At 36.4% G+C, this 27,371-nt stretch overlaps 2 protein-coding genes across 2 annotated transcripts; both read right to left on the reverse strand.

Moving 5' to 3' along the window:
* Positions 1-15,041: 15,041 nt before the first annotated feature.
* Positions 15,042-19,954, reverse strand: LOC127814137 (RNA polymerase sigma factor sigE, chloroplastic/mitochondrial). Its single transcript, XM_052355416.1, has 6 exons — positions 19,788-19,954; positions 18,152-18,912; positions 17,868-18,014; positions 16,745-16,981; positions 15,785-16,048; positions 15,042-15,368 (listed from the first exon to the last, which is right to left on the reverse strand). Exons 2-6 carry the CDS (start codon positions 18,854-18,856, stop codon positions 15,171-15,173), a joined length of 1,551 nt encoding a protein of 516 aa, XP_052211376.1. The 5' UTR covers positions 18,857-18,912; positions 19,788-19,954; the 3' UTR covers positions 15,042-15,170.
* A 4,144-nt stretch (positions 19,955-24,098) lies between these two features.
* LOC127813047 (transcription factor SPEECHLESS) lies at positions 24,099-26,874 on the reverse strand. The gene is made up of 3 exons (XM_052353751.1): positions 26,061-26,874; positions 25,069-25,620; positions 24,099-24,438 (listed from the first exon to the last, which is right to left on the reverse strand). The coding sequence occupies exons 1-3, from the start codon at positions 26,493-26,495 to the stop codon at positions 24,373-24,375; spliced, it is 1,053 nt and encodes a 350-aa protein (XP_052209711.1). The 5' UTR covers positions 26,496-26,874; the 3' UTR covers positions 24,099-24,372.
* Between the last annotated feature and the right edge of the window lie 497 nt (positions 26,875-27,371).

Here is a 27,371-nt window from a genome sequence, read left to right on the forward strand (position 1 = left end):
ATAAGGAATTTTTTTTTTTTTTGTTAAAGAGAGAAATATTTTTATTAAAAAATAAAAATAGTACATTAACATCCACTCGGAATTAATAGTTTATGAAATCACTTATTAGTTATGTAAGAAGACAAAACGAGAATATCAAATTGTAAAAAGAGAAGTTTTAGATAACAAAATTTAGTTTAATCGAATGGAGATGTATTTTTATGAAATACATAAATAAATATTAATTAAATTATGATATAAAATGTTTAGAAAACAAAATTTATCATATAAATATTTAATGGATTTAAAATTATATTAAGTAATATTGTCCTATAATTAGAAAAAAGTATACAACAATACTAACATAAATTTATGAAGAAATAAAATAAAACTCAAGATCAAAAATATAAAATGTTATCCATATATTTACAAAATTATATATTTTATTCAAATGGCCATTTCAAATATTTTAGATTATTATATTATTCTTAATATTTAAAAAAACACAAAAGTACATCAATAGAGTTCACCTGTCCAAATGTGATTCTTGCCAAAAAAAAATCGCATGTTACTATGAACTATATCAATTTCTCAAGTGATTTTTAATTTAGTTGGTTCAACCAATTAAATCTCATTTGATTCTTATCACTAAAAATATAGACACAATAAAAGAGACTTATTTTTATCCCTAAATCAAGGGGTATGAGAAGGATTACCAACCTTTTAAAATAAAAATAAGATATAACCCTTCTATTCTTTTTTATTTCTCTAACTCCCAAACAAGGGATGGGGGTTATATTTCTTTTCATTTATTAAATACCTAATTAAATAAAAGAAAGGTAACTCTCACTCTCTTTCCTTCTCTTCCCTTTTTGTATAAAAATCCTTTATTTCTCTCTTCATCAAAACTCAAACATAGCTTAAAAGTAAAATCCTTTTCTCACGATCTACAAGTTATAAGCATCCATTTGCACTTTCTTTTAGTTCTCTCTCTTTCACTATTTTTGCCATTATATTTATAGCTCAATAGATATAATAATACTAAAAAGATCTAAAGCTTAAGAAAATATCCGCTAAAAGATAAATATTTTCTGTTCTTTGTTTTTGCTAGTACAAAAGATAATGTTTTCAACCAGCTTTATGAGTAGTCTATTGCAGGAAAAAAAAGAAAAAAGAAATAGAATACTTACCTCCCCATAGTTAACGCAAGCATGGGGTAATAAAGGAAATGGTAATCGAGCCTCATATATTCATGGACCCCGTTTCCTGCCATATGGCCAATGGTTTTATCATCTCCTTGGATGAAGCCAATCAATTAATAAGGACCTCAAATAAATTATAATACAATAATAATAATAATAATAATAATAATAATAATAAAGTGGAATTCTTTAATAATGTCATAGGCACCAAAGGAATTAGTGGTTTATTGATGAAGAATACCATTTGCATTTGGCGTTGATGGTGATCTCAGCCTGTCTTTTACGTTGTCATCCATTCATCCTTCGTTTGCTTCAACTATCCATTAAAATTCTATATCCTCAACCAAACATTTGCTCTTCTGATGATGCCTTATTCTATCCCTTTTGGTACTTGAATGTTCCTCTGCCTTGGTGGCCTACTGCAATTACTTTACGGCTCTACCTAATTAATATCCAACCAATATCAGCTACTAGTAACCTTTTCTACGTGGTGCTGTACATATTGTTTTTTTTGGTTAGACGTTGTCGGCATAATTGTTTTAAAGGTTTTTGTATAAAGAATATGAGCGGTTCTTATAAGTCATAACTCTTCTTAACCAAAATTTTCATTTCTAATATATAGGAGTCCCAAATTGAGGGTAACCTGTGTATATAGAGAATTTAGTATGAATTTACCATATAGATGATGGCATTATTACGAGATTAAGGATTAATTTTGCTACATCCAATAGATATTATTTATTTCTGACCAAATTGAATAATATGTACGTATGACGCAATTAAAATTTTGAGTACTGCATCACTTAAGAGTAACATTGCAGATCCCTGAATGTAATATTTGAATTTGTGGCTTCATATTTGCATAATTATTTCAAACCAACTATCCCAGTATATGTTTTATATATAACAGCATGGATGGCATTCAAATTATTCCTTCGACAGTGCTGATAAGAAGAGGGACTTTCTATCTGAGGGTTCCAAATGAACTGATTGTTTGTGTTCCGCAATTGTTGATTTGGACCATTCATCATGATGCTGTTCCATAATAAGAATCATTCTTACACAAGGGATTTAATCTGTGGTGAAGAAGAAGTACTCTGTGATAAATTGCAGCTGTAGCCTGTAGTGGTGTGTAGAAGCAAATGAACAACAGCACAAGCATTTGGAATATATGCTTTTGTTGAGGACGAACAACATAAGCATTGTGCATTTAACTGGTTGTGTTGTGCAGAATGCACTTTGTAAGGATGCTTAAACATTAAATATGGACAAGTTCTTTCGAAGAAGTTTTGATTGTGATTGATAGACAGGTAGATTAACTAAGAAGTCGAGTGTTATGATTTAATCTCATATTGGTAATCTATTTAAAAAGTTTCACACATATAATTATTTGATTTCATGAAGTTATAAATCACCTTTAACTAGCACTTTTAAATGAAGACTAAAATATTAAAAGTTGTTTTTTAGAGCCAACAGGAAACTACTTTTAAATTGATTTTAGTTAAATAGAGATACAGATATCTTTGTCTAGCAAAAAGCTAAGAATTAGAGGGGAGAATTTGTCATGCACCATCTTGCAAAAAGCTAAGAATTAGAGGGGAGAATTTGTCATGCACCATCTTACTTATAATATGCTAGTCTACTTAAGTTGCTTTGTTGATTTAGTTTGATAAACAATATGAATCTACTTCCAGTGTCAGAATGATCCAAGGCCACTGATCCAATAATTTGATTCCAATAAATCAAGGAACCATAGAAAATTGTTACTTTGGCTTGATGTCTATTTGCTTTGCTAATTAGCACTACTAATGCAAATAAGGTTTGTTAATTAGTTGCTTATAAGAAGTAATGCATTCCCAAGTCATGAATGTGGCCCATCTGAACACCCAAGCTCCCACTTAATGAAGATTCTGGACTTCATGCATCCATGCAACAAATGGTAGCAGATCATTTGGCAAAGCGTTAAATTACTAAAAATGATGATTAATTAGCATTATAACTAGGGGTGAGCAAAAGTTTGGTTAAACCGAACTAACTGAACCGAACCGAAAAGTTCGGTCGGTTTGGTTTTTCATAAAAAGCGGTTCGGTTTGGTTATATTTTTTTAAAAAAATCGGTTATTCGGTACGGTTCGGTTATTTTGATAAAAAATACTTAAAAACCGAACCGAACCGTATATGTAGCAAATAGGCGAACCGCCCCCCCCCCCCCCCGCGGACCGAACTGACCGCGCCCCCTCTCACGCACGTGGGCGCGACACCCCATTTGGTCTTCTCTTCGTTCTTCTCTCTCTCTGTGTCTCTCTCTCGTGTCTTCTCTTCTCTTCGAGTTCTGGCGATGGCGATTAGCGAAGATGAAGCCTCTCTTCGAGTTCGAGTCTTCGAGTTCTGGCGATGGTGAAGACGAAGACTCTCTTCGAGTTCGAGTCTTCACAGATTTGGCGATGGCGAAGACGAAGAGGAAGCTCTTCGATGGTGATGGCGAAGACGAAGGCTCTTGCCTCTTCAATGCTTCGTAGATCAGCACTGGCCGCCCACAGATCTTGCGATGGCGAAGACGAAGACGAAGGCTTTTCGTTGTTTCATAGATCAGCACTGGCCGAAGGCTCTTCGTCTTCATCTCTTCTCTTTCCCTCCACCATCCGTCGCCGTCACCGATGGTGAAGAAGAAGATGAAGGCCGGAGATGAAGACGAAGACGACGCCGATGATTTTTCGGTAAGTTTTTCGACTGCTTCTCTTTTACATTGAAACTTTGAAACTTAGATCTACTAAAATCCAACCATTAGATGCTTTTAATTTTTGGGTATGTGGGTTATCGTGGTTAGGGAAATCCGATGATTGGTTTTGATCATCGGAATTGCCGGCCGGCTAGGTGGCCGACAGCAACAGCAAGACTGTTTTCTTGGTTATTTTGTGTTTCAGTTCGGGTATTCGGTTCGGTTCGGGTAGCACAGTTTAGATTTCGGTTAATTCGGTTTTGGTTAGTTCGGTTTGTTGAGGTTAGTCGGTCGGTTCGGTTCGGTTATTGCTTTTGGTTCGGTTCAATTCGGTTCACAATTTTTGGCCGGTTCGATTCGATTATAACTGATTGCTCACACCTAATTATAACCACTACTAAATTGTTTTACAAATTCAAGCTTAGTTAATCTATACTATTCAACTACCAACATATCTAATTGGGAGCACACAAACAAAATTTTACTTGCATCTGTTAGTTACTTAGAGTTCTTCTACAAGGTCAGACAGGTTGACAGACAAGCTTACAGAATGAAAGCTAAAATACTAAAATATCCTCACTCACATTGTATTGAAAAAAGTATAATGTAATGTGGGCGAGGGTATTTTAATTTTTTAGCCCCCATTCTGTAGGCCTGTCTGGCTCTCAAGAATTTTCCAATTACGAAAGATACATCTACTTATAATAGTGATTTTTTACTTAAACATCAAATAAAAAAACACAAGTCTATTTGTATCTTTCGATTAAGGTTAAGTACATAATTATGTTTCATTTAAATTTTAAGATGAGTCACTCAGATCATGTTTTAACGGAGAATTAAGTTTTTGATTGTCTCTTCTTTAATTACTCTTTATATATGACTAGTCAAAGCAATTAATTTTAGTTATAACTATCAAAATATTATAACTTAAAAAGTTGATAATTTAAATGAGATTTTGATGCTACTACCACACCATGCATTAGCATCTTCATATATGAGATTTGGGACCACATAAATATTTATTTATCGCTATCATTGTAGCATGCATAAAAACGCTGGTGAAAAATGTGCTCAAAATGCTACTAAAAACTCTTTTTTGATTTTTCTTGTAAGATCTTGTGTTCGAGGGGACAATAAGGCTCTAATGGTTAAATTAATGCTAAGGTTAAGTATATATATATATATATATGGTTTTTATTTTTCAGTTTATGAGATATTAAGGAATTTTTTTTTCACTTTAGACAATCTGATCACTTTGGATTCAGAAATGTTAGTTTGATCTAAAATATCTTTAACTTTAGATAAAAAGTTAAAATTAGGTACTAAGGTCATCTTCAACTTTTTTTCTCGATCTCACTCTCTATTATATTATAAATAATTCATTCTCTATTTTAATTTTACTTATGAAACTGTGCATGTTCCAATCACAGTCTTTATTCTCCTCTTTATTTTACTCCTTATCCCACTTATTTATTAATAAATTTTAATTTTATTTATTTTACATCACTTATAATTTTTATTAATATAAAATTTATTATTTATTTGATAATTTAATAATAAATATGATGGTATTAAATTTTTATAATATTTAATATATTTGTAAATAAATTTACTAATATTTTTTAAAAATGATTACTTAACAAAATTATTTGAAAATTTTCATAATTCAAAATTTATTGGTCAAATTGCTTAAAAAATCACAAAAATAAATGCTCTCATTGTGATACAATAATTATTATTTCAATACAACATTAAATAATATAATTAAGTAACTTTGACATTCATTTTTAAGATTAGCTTCAAAATATTACATTAAAACATGTAAAAAAATATACAATACACAAAATAAATCAAATACACATAATCAATAATCAAATACACACATACACATATAAACAGATACACACATACACATAATCAATAATTAAATACACAAAATAATCAAATACACTCAAAATGAATAATCAAGTATACAAAATAATTAAATACATGCATACACAAAATATATAATCATATACACAAAATAATCAAATATTTTCATACAAAGAAATGTATAATCAAATACACACTTATTAAAAATTAATAATCAAATATACAAAATATAATTTATCCAATACTTTAATACATATAAAAAATATAAAAAAATGCAATAGAGAGCAAATTTTAGCTCCTGATCTCTTGGGAATCATTTAAAGCTCAACCAAATTTTAGAGAGTGATAAAACACATAAAGAGATGAGTTGGAGATAAATTTCAACACTTTACTCCTCATAATTTAGTTTGGCGAGAATTTAGGCCTTGCGTTGGAGATGGCCTAATAGGATGGATGCCATATCTCTTTATAGATCAGAAAAATTATAATTTGCTACTCCTAGAGCAAACAAACAGATATGAAAATTTCTAAGTGGATAATAAAACCATGTTTGGAGAGAGCAAATTTGGCATGACATATCGAAGTTCTGAAAAGGTTTATGATCTATTGAGTCGAGAACAAGCATTTTTGGGTCAAATTGTTTTGTTTGTTAATAATAATGGAAAGCTGTGGACTTGCTTGGTGGAGAGTTGGGATAATTAGTAAGGCAAAGCCAACCTCTAGGTTTCTGTAAAGTGGAATGAAAGTTGTAGTACACTATGCTCTCATCAAAAGCAACTATGGATGCTAGGAAACCAAAAAAAAAAAAAAAATAGAAAAGAAAGAGCAATTATATATGAAAGTGGACGAGGATATGATCACAGTCATTATGATGGAGTTTATTAAAGGAAAGTAGTAACTTTAATTGCTTGTAAACCTCATAAATCTAGGTATGAGATATCTTGTAAATCCATAGCCAATTCGGATGGTTGGATATGGTTTCTTTTAGGAGAATTAAATCTAAGAATTTGGAAAAAAAAATTATTTTAGGTGAAAGAAATGATTACGTATAAATAAGTCTATAATATAATTTTTAAGTAATTATCTCTTGGTATTACCAAAAATAATATAACTAGGTAACTAAAATTACGAATATCTTATTTCGATAATCTATGTTATTTGAGTGAAAAAATGACTATTTATTTAAAATTATAAAAATTATGTAAATTTACAATTGTATTCATCTCGAGCAAATTTATATTTTTCTCCCATTCAAAAACTACACCATCATTAACTAAGTGAATTTATTTTATTAGTTTAAAATTATATAAATAAGCCTATTAAAACTAAATCATGTTAAATTTATATGTTTCTTTCTCTCTTAAATTCTATTGTGATCCAGTCCTAATTGCTTAGATAGGGATATCCTCCCGCATAACGTGCAACTCTTTTTGATGAGTTTTTTTTTTGTTTTTTCTTTTTAATCCTAGGCGTCTTTGTGATAGAACCCATTATTTAAAATTAAATTCCACACTAAAACAGTAGAACAAATCAGTGTTTACAAAGATCCCAACAAATGCTAGGATGAATAAAAGCTAAAACAACCAATCAACCTATTCAAGAGGGCTTGCTTTCTCCCCATGACAATTGCCCAGATTTTTCCACCCCTTCTTTCTTTTTTCCCTTCACCTTATATACGTTCTCATCAATATGTTACAACCATGCGAAGGAATATTCTACCCTTAACTAACTTTGGACTCTTTTATCCCTTAGTCAATTTCCTTGGCTACCCTTGATTTCTCCCCTCCTTTTATGCCTCTATAGGTATGAATAATGGAAGTCCTAACATTACCCCCGCCCAAGAGACACACCTTGTTCTCATGGTGAAATTTAGGAAACTGTTGTTGTATCTAACGGTAGGGCTCCCAACTTGCCTCTAGAGGTGACAGTCCCTTCCATTGGATTAGAACATCAAGGTTTCTCAAATTCTTTCTTGTGCCCGGCTTGACTTTTGACAAAAATTTCGATTCCACCTTCATCTCCAGCTCGATAGTGAGCTAGTCTAGAATTTCTATCGTCTCTTGCACTACTCCTTCCGTCTTGCGAAGCTAGGAGACATGGAAGACGGGGTGGATTGCGCAAAAAGGTGGTAGGGACAATCAGTACGCCACCTTCCCAATCTTCTTCTCCACAACAAAAGGCCCATAAAATTTAGATGACAACTTCTCATTCACCCTAGCAGCCAACGTCTTTTGTCGATAGGGGCAAATTGCCTACGTTTGTCGCAATTGGGTCTACAACTCCTCCAAAACAACATCCCGTTTCAACATCCGTTGCTCGATTGCTAAAACCGTCGTGGTCTCTTTCTCATAACGCAACAATGGGGGAGGTTCATGCCCATAGACTATCTAAAACGGAGTTAGTTTTGAGGAGACATGATAAAAGGTATTATACCAATATTTTGCCGATGGAAGCCAACTGCACCACGCCTTGGATTTGGAGGAGGAAAAACATTGGAGATATGTCTCTAAAGTGCAGTTTAGGACCTCAATTTGACCATCGAACTAAGGGTGGTATGTGGTGCTTCTGTTCAGCTGAGTGCCTTGCAACTTGAATATTTCTTCCCAAAAATGGCTGACAAATACTTTATCTCTATCGGAAACGATTGAGTTTGGAACTCCATGCAACTGAACAATCTCCTTCACGAAGATCTCTGCTATGTTGGCTGTTGTAAATGGGTGCCTTAGAGCAATAAAATATCCATATTTACTAAGTCAATCCACCACCACTAAGATATAATCCCTCCCCACTGATTTGGGCAACCCTTTAATGAAATTGATTAGTGGTTAATTTTATAAAAAATTTGTTATAATTATACCCTTCTTTTGATCTTAAAAATAGTTTAAATTAGATATTAATATATATTTTATGGTTATATGCAAGTTTAAATTGAAAAATGAATGAAATGAAATTTTAAAGTAAAATTTAATAATAATAATAATAATATATAAAATTATATATAATACATATACATCATTATATGCATTCATGTAATATATATAATATAATATAATATATATATATGTGCCATGTGTAATACATATATATAATATATAATTTATTAATAATATTAAATTATTATTATTATTATTTTTTTTAGGCATGAAGAATTAAAGCCCATGAAGACTTAAAGTCCATGAAGAATTCAAGTCCATGAAGAAATCAAACCCATGGAAAAATCAAGCCCATGAAGACTTAAAGTCCATGAAGAATTTAAGTCCATGAAGAAATCAAACCCATGGAAAAATCAAGCCCATGAAGAATTCAAGTCCATGAAGAAATCAAGCCCATGAAGAATTAAGGCCCAATTTGAGCAACCCATGGAAGATATTATTTGGAGAAGGCCCAAGGATTATTTTTAATCCTAATAAAGATTAAAAATCAATTTATAGAAATCTATTTTTATTTTTTATGTGAGAGCTTTATTAGGTGTGTTTTTTAGCTAAAATCCATTTAACTATTAGGTGGATATTATAGCTAAAATCCATTTAACTTTATGAATGCTTTATTAGGTATGTATTTTAGCTAAAATCCATTTAATATTAGGTGTGTATTATAGCTAAAATCCATTTAACTTTAAGTGTGTGAGTGCCCATTAGATATAATTATGTCTAGTTGAATAATTGAAATTGTGTGGTTTGTATTGCATCTTGTGGCCTATAAATAGATCACTTGATTGCATTTGTAAGTGTGATTATTATTCTTGAATCAAAGTTTAGTTATTTCCTTAGAATTCTCTCTTTGAGAATTGCTTTTGTTCTCTCTCATTTTCTTTAGTATTTTCTCTTGTGATCTTACTTTCTTCCTTTCTTCCTTTCTTCTTTTAAATTCTTATGTCATTTATTATTACTTTATTATTCACCGCCTAAATGGACGGTTAGTTTATGCCTTTAAATTCTTGCAATTTTAATTCTTGTCATTTAATTGTTCACCGCCTAAATGGACGGTTAGTTTATGCCTTTAAATTCTTGCAATTTTAATTCTTGTATTTTAATTATCTACCGCCTAAATGGCCGGTTAGTTTCTTCTATTTTAATTCCTGTCATTTAAATTCTGTTATTTAAATTATGTCATTTAAATTGTTGTCAATTAATTTAATAGAGATGAGTAGCTAAATCTAATCTTGGGTTAAGGCAAGGACAGTGTCTAACACCAATGATTCCCAAAGAAAGCTACGCTTTAAATGAGTAACATTGGTTTAAACTTCAATATGAGTTTGTTTTGATTATTGAAAAATCACTAGGTTTGGATTGGAGCGTAAACCTAACTTAGAGCTTTCATGTCACGCATGAGAGTTACTAGAACTGGAAACGCTATCATACCCAAACCCGGATGATTAATTTAGTTGTTTTGTGTATTAATTGTAATTAAATTTATGGTAGTTTTTTAAATTAGAATCCCGCATATCATGTATGGGGATTGCTTAAACTAAAGCTATCATTATCTTTAATTGCATTTAATAACAAATCCTCATATATGAAATTAAATTAATGTTGCTAATCTTTTATGCTAATATTTGGGAATCAACGGGTTGGCACTGAAATTGTCTTAACTCAAGTACTTTCCAATTTCATATTCTCACGTTTAGTATTTATTTCAACTTCTGTCTTGCTTTATTTTCTAGTATTTGTTATCTAAAAAAATTATAAAAAATCATGTTATCAATCCATCTAAATGCGTGTGCGTGTGTGTGACATTCTTTTTTTTCTTTTGCCATAAATAAATCTCTCAGTGGACGACCTGGACTTATCCAGAAAGTATAAATTTAAATTTGAACTACAACTGCACTCGTACACTGACGAGTATAAACCTCTCGCCTAAATAAATAAATAAAATATAAAATTTTTATTGTGTTTTGTTTTGTGTTTTAATTGCAGGGTGAGAGTGCAGTCAGAAATCCATAGATACATCTTCCCAGATTTGACGAGGAACTGGAAGGGGTTACAACAACCCTCCCGGAGACAGCGCCACAAATTTATTTTGCTGGCACACAGGGCAATGTCTAACATATCGCTAAATGTCCCGCTTCATTCCTGTCCAATACACATTAGCTGATATTTTCTTATAAGTCTTGAGGAACCCGGAATGGCCCCCAATCCGTCAATCATGTTCTTCTTTTAACATCAAAGGAATGAGAGTGGAGCCCTTAGGGAGAGACAAAATCTCTTTGTACAACAAGTGCCCATCCACCCATGCAAACTTGGGTCTGTTCGTAGGATTTTCTAGCACCTCTCTAATAATTTCCTTAAGTGTCCCATCTTCATTAACCTCTTTTTTGAATGATGAGGGTCATAAGCGTGGCAGGTGAGTGGATGCGGGAGAGGGCATCTGTAGCCCGATTCTCCATCCCCGGGCGATATCGAATCTCAAAGTCACAACCCATCAGTTTCACAACCCACTTTTGGCACTCCAAACTAACTACTCGCTGTTCCATCAAGAATTTAAGGCTTCGTTGATCAATTCTTATAATGAACATTCGTCCCAATAAATAATGTCTCCACTTCCTCACAGCGAAAACTATCGCCATCAGCTCTCTCTCATACGCTGACATGTTTCAACCATTGGGATTTAGGGCATGACTGAAGAAAGCAATAGGTCGCTGCCCCGACGCGTCTATCTCCATGATGAATTCCATTGAAAAGTCCGACAAAGCCAACACGGGTAGTTCTATCATTGCCCTCTTAAAAGATTGGAAAGCTTGCTTCGTTTCCTCATCCTAAGAGAAATTATTCTTCCGTAGGCAATCTGTCAATGACTAAGCCAGCTTGTCGTAATTACTTACAAACCTTCGATAACACCCCCTAAGGCCTAAAAATCCTCGGAGTTCTCGCAACAACTTGGGGCTGGGCCAGTCCAGCATCGCTTGCACTTTAACATTATCGATATCCATTCCTTCTTGGGAGATGATGTGCCTTAAATACCCAATCTCCCACTACCTGTACATACACTTCTTAGCATTAGCGTACAACTGGTGAGCAATTAGGACCCTTAACACACACCTTAGATGTTCCTTGTGTTCACTCATACTCTTATTGTAGACCAGAATGTCATCAAAGAACACCAAAACGAATCGTCTCAAATGCTCCTTAAAAATCTCATTCATCATAAATTGAAAAGTAGCGGGTGCGTTTGTTAAGCCAAACGACATGATTAAGAATTCATAATAACCCTCATAAGTGTGAAAAATAGTCTTTGGAATGTCATCCGATGTGATACGTATCTGATGATACCTCGATTTCAAGTCTAGCATAGAAAAAATAGCAGCCCCATGCAGTTCGTCCAATAACTCTTCAATGACAGGAATGAGAAATTTATCGAGAATTGTTACCTTGTTTAAAGCCCTATAATCCACACAAAATCTCCAACCACCATCATTCTTCCTAACTAGCAACACAGGGTTGGAAAATAGATTGATACTCAGCCTGATAAGACCTACTGCCAACATCTCTCGAACCAGCTTCCCAATCTCGTTTTTCTAGAGATGGGGGTAACGGTAAGGTCATACGCTTACCGGAGGAACTTTGGATTGTAACGTAATCATGTAATCCCTCCCCCGGTGCAGGGGCAACCCACAATGCTCCTTAAACACCTCCTCAAAATCTGCTAGCAGGTCTTGCAATTCCCCAAGAACCATCCCTTCCCCATTTTTTTCTTCAATTGTCAAACTTCCCAACTCCAATAACACTCTTTCTCTGTTATCTTGAAAGGCCTTCATCATCGACTTCAAGGTTGCAAATGTTTTGCTGAGGCTGGGGTCCCCAAGCAGTGTTACTGTCATACTCCCCGATCTGAACTTCATAACCAATGAACCCCAATCTACTTGGGTTTCCCCAAGTGTGGCTAGCCACTTCATTCCAAGAATTACATCAGAGCTTCCTAACTCTAATGGTAGGAAATCCTCAACCACCTCAACATTTTGCAACAGCAGAGTAACCCCTTTACACACTCCAACCCCTTGAACAGCCATGCCTGACCCCATGATCACTCCATAACCTCTCGTTTGAGTCCGAAACAGCCCCAACTTCTGCACTAGTTCAATAGCTATGAAGTTGTGAGAAGCCCCACTATCGATTAAGACCACTACTTCTTGGCTATCAATTTCTCCCTTGATCTTCATGGTCTGTGGATGTGTTAACCCTACCATAGAATTCAGGGATAGCTCCACCACTTCTCCTATTTTGACTGTCTTATATTTCCCTTGAATTCTTTTCTATTTCGGCCTTTGTTGTTTCTTCTTCTCTTTCTTCCCTTTCTTCCTCATAGATTACCATCACCTACAGTTCTCTGTTCTTGCACTTGTGCCCCACCGAGTACTTCTCATCACAACGAAAACAGAGACCCTTCGCCCGTTTGGCTTGCAACTCGCTCTCACTCAGCTGTTTAAAAGGAGGGTTGCTTCACTTACCGATGACTGGTGGTTGACGCGAGAAGGCAGGGCTGGGTGTTGCCAACTTCAGCAGTGCTGATGAAGGGGGCCGAATCACTAGCTAGGTGTTTGTTACTGGGGTGGAAATGACAGATACTCGAGGTGGGCCTGATCCCAAATAACCTCCACAGACCACCTGATTCCTTTCCTTAATCATTTGGGCCAGCTCCATCATCTACTCTAGTCCCATTGGCCGCAGTACCCTCATCTTTGCCTGCATATCCATCTTCAGGGCATTTAGGAAATGACCTTCTAGAAATGCTTCTGGCAGCCCTTCAAGTGATGAAGCTAAGGTCTCAAAACAGAGGCGGTAGTCCTTGACAGACCCTGTCTGCCTAACTGCAAGGAACCTCTCATTCGCAGTGCCTTCTTGAGTCGATTGGAATTGATTGACCAGCATTGCTTTGAGCTCCTCCCAACTCCTCACGCGCCAACGACTTTGCTCCCATTGAAACCAGACAAGAGCAACTCATTCAAAATAAAGCATCGCCAAGTCCAGCTTCTCCGCGTCCGATAGTCAATTCATGGTGAAGTAGCATTCCGCCTTAAAGACCTACTCATCAGGGTCGTCTCCCTCAAACAGTGGCATCTCCAAGCGTAGACCTCTCGTCTCTAATCCTCTGAAGCCCTCAGTCACTCTGCATTCGTCTCTCCTTCTTTCTCCCACCCCCAGTGTCTCATCCACTATAAAAGAAGAACCCAAGGGTACATTCTCCTCACCTCGTTTCCCTTTGCTATCCTTCTCCTACGCCTCCTACCTCTCTATTAGTAAGTTGAATTGGTTCAACATCATTGTCATGTTCTTCTCTATGTTATGCATTTTTTGAAATTCATTCCGCATAAAATCCAACCCAACTTGCAATCCCTCAATTTGCTTTGCCCTTCCATCTGTTGTTGAAAAGTTTCCAATCTTCCCTCCAACTCCACATCTCTCTCAAAAACGAAGATACCCATGGATTAAGACTCTGATACTAGAATGATAGAACCCACTATTTAGGATTAAATTCCACACTAAAACAGTAGAACGAATCAGTGTTTACAAGGATCCTAGCAATTGCTAAGATGAGTACAAGCTAAAACAACCAATCGGCCTATTTGAGAGGGCCTTCTCTCTCCCCATGACAATTACCCAGATTTTTTCACCCCTTCTCTCTCCTTTCCCCTCACTTTATATACCTTCTCATCAATATGTTACAACCAACTTTGGACTCTTCTATCCCTTAGTCAATTTCTTTGGCTACCCTTGATTTCTCCCCCTCCTTTTACGCCTCTGATAGGTATGAATAACAAGAGTCCTAACACTTTGATGAGGTTTCATTTTATGGGCTTCTTCACTTCGTTGTTTGCTCCCCAAAAAGTATAGTTCGTGAAGAGTTCCGCTCATTTTCATTTCTTTCAAAAAGCTAAGGGCATGCTTGGAAAAGCCTGCTTTGTCTCCAAAGAGCACAAGAACCTCCACAGAAGAGAAGTATTTCAAGAGCCTTCTACAAAACAAGCTTCCCCACTTATGAACCGGGTAAAATCCACCTTCATGGTGTTTGGGATCCAAGAAAAGAAGAAAGAAAAATGGGAAGCAGAAGAGAAAATGGGTGTGCTTTAGCATATGCCAAGCAGAATCCAAGTTATCAACTGAACAACTCTGCGTGGAAAAAGCAAGCCCATTTCATACGGGTGGTATTGAAGAAACATTTGTGTACTATATCTGTGTAAAACATCTTGTTACAAAGTAAGGGAGGGGAAGGGTAGGGGATGCTGTTCGAGGAAATTACAGATCATGTATGCTTTGGTGATTGATTTATGTGCAGTTAGTTAAGAAGCTATATTGCTATATATGGTACAGATCACTAGTATACAGCAGCAAAGACAGATCACCCACTAATTGTGCGCAGCAGAGGAACATATCATTGAGAAAAGAAGGCCAAGTAAATTTTGTTTTAGAAAACATAACAACGAAGGTAATCAACACGAGCTGGGTGCTTGAGCTTCATCAGAGCTTTCACCTCATGTTTACGGACCATTTCTCTTGAGATATTCAAGTTTCCTGCAATCTCTCCCAGTGTTCTATCTCCTTTGCCATCAAGTCCATACCTCTGCCTGATAACCAAGCTTTCCTTGGGCTTCAGCGAATCAAGCTGGAATATCCAGAGGGAGATTAAAAACTAGATTATCCATGATTCTTGAGTCCACGGAATAATAAAGGTGGAGAAAGATTATAAGTACTCGTGTTCGAAAAAAAAAAATAAAACACTCGTCTAGTCCTATCATGCAGTATGGTATTCCGTTCCATGATCAGTGCTACTAATAGTCAACTTTAGATTCTATGTGCTTTTGCCAATTCAGGCAACACATGATCTTTCAATTTGTGTAAGATTGTCAGGAATCATAGTAGCCCAAGGCATTTGTTTTCCAGCTTCCTATTGATTTATGACATGGCGAACAGATTAACAGGTGAAAACTAATTGAGGTTCATTTTGCTTGGTTGGAGTAACTATTGAACAAGGAATAGAATAAAATACCAAAGGAAAGATTTGAGGAGAATAGTACGTACCACATCATCTAGAGCAAGCCTGAGAAGAGCAGGTTGTCTCCTCTTATCCCCTCCAACACCATCTATATCAGTAATCCCGTTGATGAGCTCTTCTTGTGTTGTAGCATGCTTAGCATGGAGAGAGGAGACGGCTTTTGATGCCCTCATCACTTCATGATACCTCCCAGGAGAGATCCCAACTTTCTCTATGATCTCTTCTTCTGTTGGTAATCTTTGAAGCTCAAACGACAATTCTAGTTTGGCTCGTTGGATTTCTACTCTAACCTGCAGGAATAAAAGCAGTCAAGTTCTTAAAAGATCTTCACTAAAGGCATCCATTAAATACTTTTCAGATAAAAGAAAATTCTTTTGGGGATTTGGACAAAAACAGCGTCTTATTGAACATTAAATGACCCAAAGCTGAGTAATCTAATTAGGGGTATTATTCTTATAAGATGGAAGTTGCATCTCCCAGACAACTTCACTGGCCCCTACGTGCAAAAACAAGAAGAGGAGAACTTGCCCCCAGGGCATAAGCTCCACTGGCAAAGGAAGATCCCGCAAAGTGATTGACTGGGTGATGCTCGTGGGGCCCTCAGTTGGTCAAGGGATTGAGCCCTGGCGACTGGAGACACATCCTGATTTACATCCCTAGTGAAGTTCCTGGGGCGGGGCAGCAAAGGCACTCGTGATGGGGCGTCACCAAAAAAAAAAAAAAAAAGAAGAGAAGAACTTTGGCCATTTTCTGAGACTTTGATGCTTGTTGCCAAATCCCAGCCAATTCAAGCAAAGCATTTTATTCCCAATTTGAAATAGTCCAAGATGATTAATTCCATAAAAGAAAGGCATCAATCTCCAGGTGGGGAAAAGGATGCTCGCAATTGTGCTTGGAAAAGTTGAATTAAAAAGGGATTTATGTCAATCTATGCTACAGTATACTAATAATAAAGAAGGAAATCTTAATTTAGCAAATAAACATACCGACTCAAGGCCAAAGGGCACCCGCGTAAAACTTGAGAGCGTCATTGATCGAATTATAGCATGCCTAATCCAAAAGAGACCATAGGTGGAGAGCCGGAATTTCCTTTTTGGTTCAAAGCGGTCAATTGCCGTGATAAGACCCTTTACCCCTGCTTGACAGAGGTCTTGGAATTTAGGGCCATTTGCAAACTCTTGAAAATATTTGTTCATCACAAACAAAACGAGTCGGAGATTGTGCTGCAATAACATTTCAAAATGATCTATTAAAATAACCTTACACATAGATAGTTTCGTTGGAAAAATCAACGCACATATCATATTGACTTTCTCTCGCCCCCCAGAACAACAATTTGACTTCCAGTAAATAAGCTGAAATTAACATGATTGATGGTATCTAGGACCCAGGAAGACGCAGACCGTGAATGGTTGGTTGGAAGCACTGACACATGGGCACAGGCACGAATACACCATCAGAGTTTGTAAATTAAGTCTTTGGGTTCAGAGTTAACACCTCTTATCAATCACTGGAAAATACTCAGTTTTGCTATACTGGCTTGACCTTGGATTGAAGCAGAAATGCAGCCTAGGAAATGTTTTTTTTTTTTTTTCTTTCTTTTTGCATTTCAATGTGAGAAAAACAATTATCAAGCTAACAGATCTCCTTTTTGCTTCGTTTGACAATCCCTCAAGGCATTTTAGTGTGGAAAAGTAGTATTTTCAGTACTAAATACAAATGTTGTTTGCTCAAAGATGAGAAGATTAATCCAATTACTGAAACAAAAAGGGTTTCGGTTCCTGAAAGTTTTCTACTTGTCAAAATAATAGGCAACCAGAGGTGATTAAAATTACTTGTGAAAAATTTATGATTATGATATCTCTAAAACATAATATGATATCATGACGCATCAACAGTACCACATGTGCAATTAATATAAGACACTTCAAAAGTCACTGAAACCATCTAATAATACCTCAGGTCCAAGTTTTCTGTCTTCACGTATTTTTTTTTAAGGGGAACACTCTCTCTCTCTCTCTCTCTCTCTCCACCCATTTGATAAGCTTAAACACCAACATGATGTTAAAGAAACCCTCGGTATTAAAGGAATGATGGGAGTATAACTACCTTAATCAGCTTGTTTCTGGCAGCATGACCAACTTCTAATTGCCTTCGTACTTGGACAACAGTCATGTTTGTTGCCTCTGCCAGCTCACCATCAGTTGGTTCTCGCCCCAGATCTTGCTGCAGCGTCTCCTTGACTTGAAGCAGTGCCTTGATAAAATCAACCAGGAGTTAGCATCCCTTGCTAAAGAAAGTGCATAATAAACTCAGTACATGAAGCAGAAAATCACATTTTGAAACAGAAAATAATAGTAAAGAGGTAGGTTCTTCTACTCGTAAATATTCACCTTCATAGGCTGCATCAATTTAAATAGCCATGCATGTTCAGAAGAAGGCAGAACTGCTGGTATCTTCATCTTTTTCCAATCCAAGCTAACCAAATCAGTTGAAACTGAATAATCCCTCACAAGCTTGCTGATCGTATCTTCTTCATCCTTGGTATTGTTCCCCTTCTGAATTCTAGAAAACATTTCACCATCTTTGACCTTCCTCAATGCAATCCTCTTATCAAGACTCAGTCGTTTTGACTTCTTCTGCCTATTCTTTACTATATTCTTTACTTTTTTGTTATCTGCTGTGTCCTCACCTTCCCCTATCTTCCCCTTCCGCTTCCTACCTCTCCTCAATGTAACATCTCTGTCTTCCAGTTGAGGGGGGTCAGCTGTGGGGCTAAGTTTGTATATGTTTTCAAGTTTGGCAGCTGCTTCATTGTAATCCAGTTCTAAAGTACATGAGGAGGTCTCATCTGTAGTTATAGCTTTCACTCTTTCTCTGGATTTCCTAGAACCCCTTAGTCTTTTCTGGTTCTCTCTAGGAGTCTCAACAGGAACCGATGCTCGCTCAGGAGGTGTAATCAAAGTTGCGTTCTTGGATTTGTTTGTTTTAAATGCCAAAATCAATGGTCTTTTTGCTGGAGATTGGTAAGATGAGAAAGTTGCGTTCAATCCCAATGGAGTCCTCGAAGCTGAACTAGAAACAGTAACAACTCCCATGCCAAGTCGTCTCAATAGTGAGTTATCAGATGAATGAGTTACTAGCCAAACAAGCCCTACAAAAGGAGATGGCATAGTTTGTCATAATCATACCACAGAAGCTTTATTTCGTTAGCTGGGCAACAAAATATTGAAAATTATTGCACTGCGAAGAAAGAAAATTTCATCATTCATGGGAGATATTGCACTAGCAACTTCAAGTATCTGCGTAGCTTGAGATGAAAAGAGGAGGCTAACAAGGCCTTCCTAGTCAAAAATAGTTATCACATATTGGAAATCTCAAAATTAAAGCTACTTCCTGCCATGTTAATCCGCTTCCTACAGAAAAACTGTTATGCTCTGGCAACAAATATCTGGCAGAAAGAAACTAATTCCCTTATATCAAACCAAGTACAATGTTTCTGGATGAAATTGGAAGCAACTTCATAGAATAGTGCTAACAGACATATTAATTGCAAGACATCCAAGTCAAGAGTGATAATTGACAAACCATAACAAGAAGATAATCTTACTGAAGTTTCCAGACTGCTTGAATCAACCAGACCAATTTGTTTGATTCTTTATGAGAAAAGGAAGTAAAAATACTCATACGTTTCCTATCAACGACCAAACACGCCAAAAAACAAACGACTTTTTATCAGAAGTATCTGTTCATTTCCTTCTCATCTTCCAGGAAAACCAAAGAGACCTGATTCACCTGAACCATTTCTTCGTCTTCTTTTCCTATTTCTTCGGAAAAGATGGCAATAGTGCAAAACCACACACAAGCACACACAAACTCTAAGTCAAACAGACGATTGATAATATTCACGCTCTCTCTCCGAAATTGCGTTACTTGCGGTGAAAGAAGAAAATGATTTTGATCCATATATAGCTTCAAAAAGGTCACAAACCAAAGCAACAGGAGAGAGATCACAGCATAAAATTATACCTCTCAAATAGAACACGCTTCGAGGCGAGCTGGACCGACTGGAAATCGATTATCCGGCGACGCACAAGCAATTCCGGTGACAGATCCAAGACGAGAGAATCTCTGGATAGAGGAACAAAGAGAAAGCGCGAGTTAAAATACAAACAAGTTTATAAATTACGCGAATTACGGTGTCCACAAGCTTTTCCGGTCCAGAAAATCAACGGTCCAGATTCTAGTCAAGTTAATCGGACGGTGGAGAAAAACCCCATGAGTAAACAGTAAGAGAGGGTGGAGGGGAGGGACTGACGTGGCAAGTGGCGGAGCATAGAACGATCTCAAGCGAAGCGCCTGCGTGGCGAGTTTAGAGTCGGGGCTCAGATATTTTGTGGCAGCTTATGGATGAGATGGGTGCAACGTGTGGGTCTCCAATTGGCGAATCGGTATTCCTTTCAGCTGTGGGACCCGGTGCGTCTGGTGGTCTCGGGTCGATCACGTTGCGGTGCTGCAGCCATTTAAAACACGTATATAATTATTTCTTCTTTGTTTTATTATCTCTCTTATTTGACTAATTTCATGAGTCATTTTGTAAGCCACTTGTACCTACAATATTTTCATGTATTATGTTTTGAATTTTGAAGTTTATCTAAAAAGATAACGCTTCTTGATTCTATGATAGTTAATTAGATAAATAAAATAATTACAGCTTATACTTAATCATAGAGATTAAAATACTTCAAATTGAACTGATCGCCAATTACTATTATATATATTATACATTAAATTAACACCCTTACCCTATATTATATTAATTTATTACATAATTGTAGACTACAATATGTTGTTGACTTGTTATTTCTAAGTTATATGTAGACTATAATATTAATGACGATAATATTTGTTTTATATATCTTTACATTAGAATCTACTTTCTCTTAAACCTTGTCGCAACTAGTTTAGTTCACTCAATTGTAGTTGTTGAGTTGTCATTGTGAATTTGACAATTGGTTACAGGTAGTACTATTATTGAGTTGATGTTGCATAATTGTAGTTTTAGTTTTAATAATTTGTGTTGGTTTATGTTTTCTAATAAGATCTAAGGCTATGATAATTTTTTAGGTGGGTTTTATCTCTATAGACTTCAGTCAGGGATTGGAAAACTCAAGTTCGTCATCACTTTTAAGCCGTCCATTTTAAAAGTTGGACCACAAACTCTAATTCTACTTTGAAGAAGAAATGGACCTCAGCTCATCATTTGCTCAAGTGGGAGAAATCTACTATTCTTAGCTCTAAAAGCCTTCATTTATAAGGCCACCATGTGGCCCTCTCTTGCTGTTCCCTTTTGTGGTCGAACCCTAGTTTTTCTCTCGTGTTTCCATTTTGACTGATTGCTTCATTTCTCATTCCATGTTCGATCGATTGTGATTAGGTCTTCTTGCCTTTTGTGGGTTAATCTATCCTTCATTTCTCATGATTGCCTTTCCTTATGTGTGAAAAATGATCATTCGATGCCGATCTCAATCTCTACATATTTGAGACTTAGGTCTCTTTTACTAGTAAATTTTCTCTTTTGGCTTTGTGCTTTTGACCCTCCATCTTTGTGACCGATCTATCTTTATGATGACCTACTTTGTGTGCCTTTGATCGTTTGGGGGAGATAGTGCTTCATTTTTGTTCAGCAGAGAGGTGTTGGGGTTTTCTGGGCTTTCGATTTGGGGGCTTCTTTGTGGTCTATATTTGTTGGCGTTATCAAAGTGGTGAACGAACATACCAAATCTGAATCTTGAACGCTTTAACATGAAGTTTTTACTTACTGTTCTTGCATTCTTTAATTTTAGTTAAATCTAGTTCAATTTTGGTTTACACTAACTCTTTTGTTTTGTAGTGTTTTTCCGCAACAATTTGTTTTAGAATTTGTGTTGAACTTAATGATGCTTTCGAGCTAGGAACCAACCAACCAACCTGGTTTAATCGATTGATCTTGTTCTAGGTTCAAAGTCTAAAACCTAGTTATAATTGGTATGATTTTTAGTTTCATTTTAAGTCCCAAATTCAAAACACAATCATAACAAAGCCCCCATACTTTCCATCCCCCGAGGCCCAAGTGGAGTCCAATTAGCTCAGCCCGCATAGTCTCAAGTTAAACATGGCAAATCATCTGAATGTGGGCCGTTTCGTTTCAGGCCCAGATCTATATGCCTTGTGGTACAGGCTCAAATCGATGGGCCGTGTCTCAAGAAGGAAGGCTAAAATGCCCCTTTTCACCTTGAACTATAATATCACCAATAAATCCTCTCAAAAGTACAGGGAAACAACTACTCAAATGATGATAATGCTACACAAGCAGAACTTATAAATTGGTATTCCCAATGTTTGGCCCTTAAGAGATTACGACGACTTAGTCTTTGACTCGATCGATTAAAGGCTCACTATAAAATGTGATTAAATTCTTGTGTTATATATGTCTAATAAATCTATTTAGACACTCCAAAAATATAATGATTAATGATTATGAGGGTCACATTGATTAAAATGGGGTGGGGTGGGGTGGGGTGGGGGGGAACTGGTCATACTTATTTATAATTATTAAAATACTAATATATTACATTAATTATAGGCCAATTATCTACTAATTAGTATACAAGAAAGTATTACTGTAAGTGATGGGAACAACCCCAAAACCATTAATCCACTGTTTGGAACAAATATATTTCAAAGGAGAGTAAAATAAAATTTCCTCAAAACATTCAACTAATATTTTTAAATAATGATCTTTCTTTATCTGTAATATATGTCAAAATAAAAAATTGAGTGAGTGAAATGACCACTCCATCCCTACTTGGAGATGATGCCATTTCACCCAACATAAATAATCTTGACATTTTCGCTCTCTACACCCTCATTTTTTGCCCAAAATCTCAAACAAAGACGAGGGTTCAACATTTTTAGTTTCACACAAGGACATTTAATTTATTGTCTTTTTTTTTTTTTTACTTGGTTTAATTTTCAAAAACCCTAGTTTCCCAAATTCTAACAGTCGCCAACCAGATGGACAAGACACAAGGGGTACAAAGTGCAGCAAGGGTACTTAAAACAGGCTTTGTCTGCCTGGTGCCATAACTCTCTGGGTGCAATGGTAGTAGGTAATTAAATTGCTTGATAAACAGCCAAACAGGACCCTAGCTGGCTGCCTATATAGCTAGACCAGATTAGGGGACCCCCAAAGTTCAAAAAGCCTCAGGCATAGCACGGATCCTCACCCCACCAACCCTACAATATTAATGTCTACACAAACCTCAAAAACATTCCTCTCAATGCTACAAACTAATTCACTGTTAATTTCCACTGTTTAGTTATTCAAATCGCCCTATAGCCACTGGGAAACCATAAGCTTTTGAAATCAGCAGCTGAGGCTAAATACTTGAGATATTGGTCCAGGCTTGCCATTAATTGCTTCGGCAAGTCCGTAGTATCACCCCCAATCTAGGGTTAGGGTGTAAACGATGAGAATATCAGAACAGTGTCAGTTATTGAAATTTCAACCCGCAGGCTTGATGGAAGGGACCTCGAGAATAATGCTCAACTGTGTGATAAAGAGTGTGAATACTTCTGTTTTTTTTTTCCCTGAAATTTTTAATTCATTTATATTCATAGAATAACAGTCACTCAAAATAATATCACTTGTTTTTAAGTAAGATTAATTATATTACTCAAAACCTAATAAAAAAGCAATCATTATTCATAACACTTGAACTCAAGACATAGACATCGCCATATCACTTATTCACAGTTTCATTAAATTACAACTTTGGAGTGTAAATAATCGTACTTGCTGCAACTGGATCTTCTTCATTTATATATATATATATATATATCTTGATCAGTTATATGTATATTTCCTATCAGTCCTGAGTTCATCTTCCATTGTTAAGCCAGGATGAACTTATCCAGGAAAAAATGACATCCCAGCCCAAAAAAAAAAAGCCAGCAAAAAAGGAAAATATGCCATGATTCCCTTCCTGAATTAGATATGGTTCTTCTTGTAAATTTAAACCGTTCCAACCCAAAGAATTAAAATTTTCCAACATTGTAAAGACTGCTCAAACATTTTCAAATCTTCATATATGGAAGGGCAATACTTTTCATTATTTTCAGAAGTTCTAATGGGATCAAAATAAATTCATCAATTTTGTCTAACACCAAGGCATTTTCTGACATGGATAATGCAATTAAAATTGAAGATTTCAAACATTTCAAACAAATTTTACTTAATGCAATATGCACCACGAGAGAGCTCATCTAAATGAAAATACAACATGATTTTCTCTTCATTTATCTTTAGCAAGCCATCTGAATAACCACTAAAGACCTGAAATAGAATTGGGAACTGAAAAATACAGAAGTTCAGAGACTAATTAATTTCAGGGTTAACACTAGCAAAAGGATTATGCTAGGAAATACAAGTCATGGCATTAATCTAGAGTTTTACATCTGCTAAAAGCTACTAATGGTGGAAAATCCCTCCTCACATTCTCTGTCATATATAGACAGATTAAGAGGGGGGGCTGATAGGGTTTAGTCGACTAATGATCAATACTTTGAGAACCTAGTTGAATGTTTGCTGAATTTGGTGAGCAAGCTCCTCCGCGCTAAGTTGGCATTCGATTCCAATCTGTCAAGAATGGGCAAATATTTGATCATTAGCTTCAATTAACCTAATTCTGCCCCCCCCCCAAAAGAAGTCCATAAGTTCTCTCAGAACAACAATATTCATTTACCAGATATATTTTGTGAAAATTAAGATAATGATAAATCATATATGGCTTACAATACCTTAGGCTTTTGTGGTGCTGTGCCTCCTGATAGAGTTGCAGTGAACTCTAATGCAAATATATAGAGAGCCCCACCAGTCACCAAATTGTCAGTTTATGTAAGCAGTCACTTGTTGTGAACCATAATTTATTCCATTTTTTCATTTTTTGCTAAGGGTTCCAATTTTTATTTTGCTTTTAATAACCAAGACCTACCATTAGATAGTGCATGCCTAGATAGATTTACTAACCTTAGAAAAGCTCCAGATTGATACGAATATCTTTAAAGGCACTAGTCCTAATTATTAGTACAAAAAGAAGGAAAAAAGAAAATAATTTTGATATGAATATGCCTTGAAAAACAATCTGTGCGTCAAGCTCACGTACGCCTCAACAATTAACTAACCTAGGGCTTGAACCATTAGACTCATGAAGTAATCCAACCTAAAATCAAGGGTAACTAAGAACGTATAAGCAGAATGATTATATACCTTTATGGTGAAGGAGTTAAGCATGGTTTCATCAGAGGTGCTGATGCTCACATGGAGGATCTCAAGAGACAAGTCTTCAAGAGCAGATATTATCTTCACAGCCTGCCCGGGGATCCGAGGAGACAGGGTCTTGAGCAGAAGATTCGGCCCCGAAAACTTAACCTCGACGTCGGCAATGGCGGACTTGGAGTTGGTGACGAGCTCATTAGCAGTGTCAATGGAGGAAGAAGTGGAAGAAGTAGAAGGAGATGGATCAAGTGAAGTGGCGGGGAGGTTCATGGTTGGAGAGAGATAGCCAGCAGCTTGCCTGCTGGGCTTGTAAGGGCTGCTTGGCTGTGGAGTTCTTGGACTTATCGGATTCAGGTTTAGTAATCTAGGGCTTAGAGGGGGCTTTCCAGGGCTAAGTGGCGAGGGTCTTGGACTTGAGACAAGCCTTGGGCTTAGAACATCACTGTACACTTTCCTTTGCTTTCTTGCTTCCAAAGACTGCAGAACTTGCTGCAACTCGCTGATGTAATCAATTACCCCTCCAATTATTGATGCCTGGTCACCCTACACAACAAGAAAACAAAGAGAATTATCATATGTAGTTCGGAAAGAAGATAAGCTTATGGTGTTGTGGGCTCTCATCAATAGCAAAGAAAGAAACAAGTTATGCAATTTAGATGGGAAAGTTGGTGTAACTTTCAAACTAGCACATGCATAGAAGAGTGTACAACTATATACGAAGAGGAGCCCATAAATACATAAAAATTAATATATAGATTCGTCTTGGGGAGATTTGAAACCCTTTTGAAAATTCTTAATCAGAACCTACTTTGATTGAATCGAAAAAGTTGTGAACCCACCGCACTGAATGGAGATTAGAGCGAAAACAAATTTGGTGTTTTTTGAAAACATACAAGAACGCTGTTCTTAAAAAATAGGTGATTGTGGCTCCGGTCGATACTGAAAAATCAAAAAATAAAAGTTGCGGAAGCAGAAGGTCTTACTCTTTTGACATAGAAGCAAGGCATGAGTGACCTCAAAACCGACAAATGCTCGTTCATCTGCTTCCTCCGGTTTCGCTCCACCGTTATGTGAGATGTCCTTTGTTGCCCATCCGGGTTTCCTTCCTCCGACGCCGCCATCGCAGCAAGCTTCCGTTTCTTGCTCTCCGGGGAAGTTTCAATCTCAGTTTCCGATAATTCTTGCAAAGCACTCGAAGAAGCTGATTTCTGAGAAACCAACGTTGTTGTCGCCACTTCCTTTTCATCGCCCTTGTTTGGAGGTGCAACCTGAGGAAACTCTAAAAACCCATCTAAGCTCTCGAGGATGCTGAAGATATCCTCCGGCGAGGCTGCCCCGGCCAAATGGGCGTCACCGAACTGGTCAGGCTCTTCCATGAAATCAGACAAACTGTCACCACCACCACTGCCAACACCCATTTGCAGGACTACCTGTTTCCCGGACAAAATGAACCGCCGTGGAGAGGGTGGAAATTACTCGAAAGTGGAAACTAGAAGAGAAGGAAAGAGATGAAGGGAAGGAGAAAAGGGTTGCCAGAAGGAGTAAAAATAGGAGGAGAGATGATTTGAGAGGGTGAAAGTGACTGAACTATCACCATCAAGGCTAGCTTTTTCCTTTTCTTGATGGGTCTATCTATCTCTCTCTCTCTCTATATTGACGATGGTGTCTCTACCGTTAGATGCTGCTGCCGCTGATGTGGGTGAAGAATCACACGGAAAAGGGGGAGACAAAGGCAGCACTGAATTCCATGGAGGATGGAAACATTCTAGCCCGAGGCAGGAAAAGGAGCCGTTATAGTTTCGCCAGAGAGAGAGAGAGAGAGAGAGCGGAACTTACGTAGGAGAGAAGATGGAGGTTTATAGAAGGAAGCGGTGGGGGGCTGCAAATCCGCAAATTTCGTCGATTTTTGTTTTATTTTATATTTTGATTTAAAAAATCAATGCGTGCATTTAAAGAAGCACAACATTACAAAAGATAACTCTTAGATGCTATTTGCTTTTCTAAGCTTATGGCCTACATGTTTCTGTCAACCAACATTATTGATTTTATTGCTTATGTACCAAAATTACCTTCCTTTTAGCATAATTTAGCAGAAACTAGCAAGTTTTGGTGAATTTAATTAGGCTTTGAATTTGAGTAAATCATATTTCTTTCATAGTGTTTTGGGAGGGGGGGGGGGATCTCTTACTATGTTTTATCAATTTTAATTATAGGGTAAAGAAGTTAATCATGTTAGGGTATTAATTCTAAACCATAAATGATACTTAAGTATACACTTCACTTTATTGGGTCAC

The sequence above is a fragment of the Diospyros lotus genome, chromosome 1 (assembly GCF_014633365.1).
Source record: "Diospyros lotus cultivar Yz01 chromosome 1, ASM1463336v1, whole genome shotgun sequence".
NCBI classification, from domain to species: Eukaryota; Viridiplantae; Streptophyta; class Magnoliopsida; order Ericales; family Ebenaceae; genus Diospyros; species Diospyros lotus.

Excerpts from the sequence above, each read along its gene's own strand:
- LOC127814137 (XM_052355416.1), bottom strand. The coding sequence starts at position 18,856 with ATGGGAGTTGTTACTGTTTCTAGTTCAGCTTCGAGGACTCCATTGGGA. Across the intron at positions 18,015-18,151 it reads AATTGATGCAGCCTATGAAG|GCACTGCTTCAAGTCAAGGA; the intron begins GTGAATATTTAC and ends GATTTTATCAAG. Across the intron at positions 16,982-17,867 it reads CCAGAAACAAGCTGATTAAG|CACAATCTCCGACTCGTTTT; the intron begins GTAGTTATACTC and ends ATGTTATTGCAG.
- LOC127813047 (XM_052353751.1), bottom strand. The coding sequence starts at position 26,495 with ATGGGTGTTGGCAGTGGTGGTGGTGACAGTTTGTCTGATTTCATGGAA. Across the intron at positions 25,621-26,060 it reads CTTGCTTCTATGTCAAAAGA|GGTGACCAGGCATCAATAAT; the intron begins GTAAGACCTTCT and ends CTTGTTGTGTAG. Across the intron at positions 24,439-25,068 it reads TTAACTCCTTCACCATAAAG|ATTGGAATCGAATGCCAACT; the intron begins GTATATAATCAT and ends CATTCTTGACAG.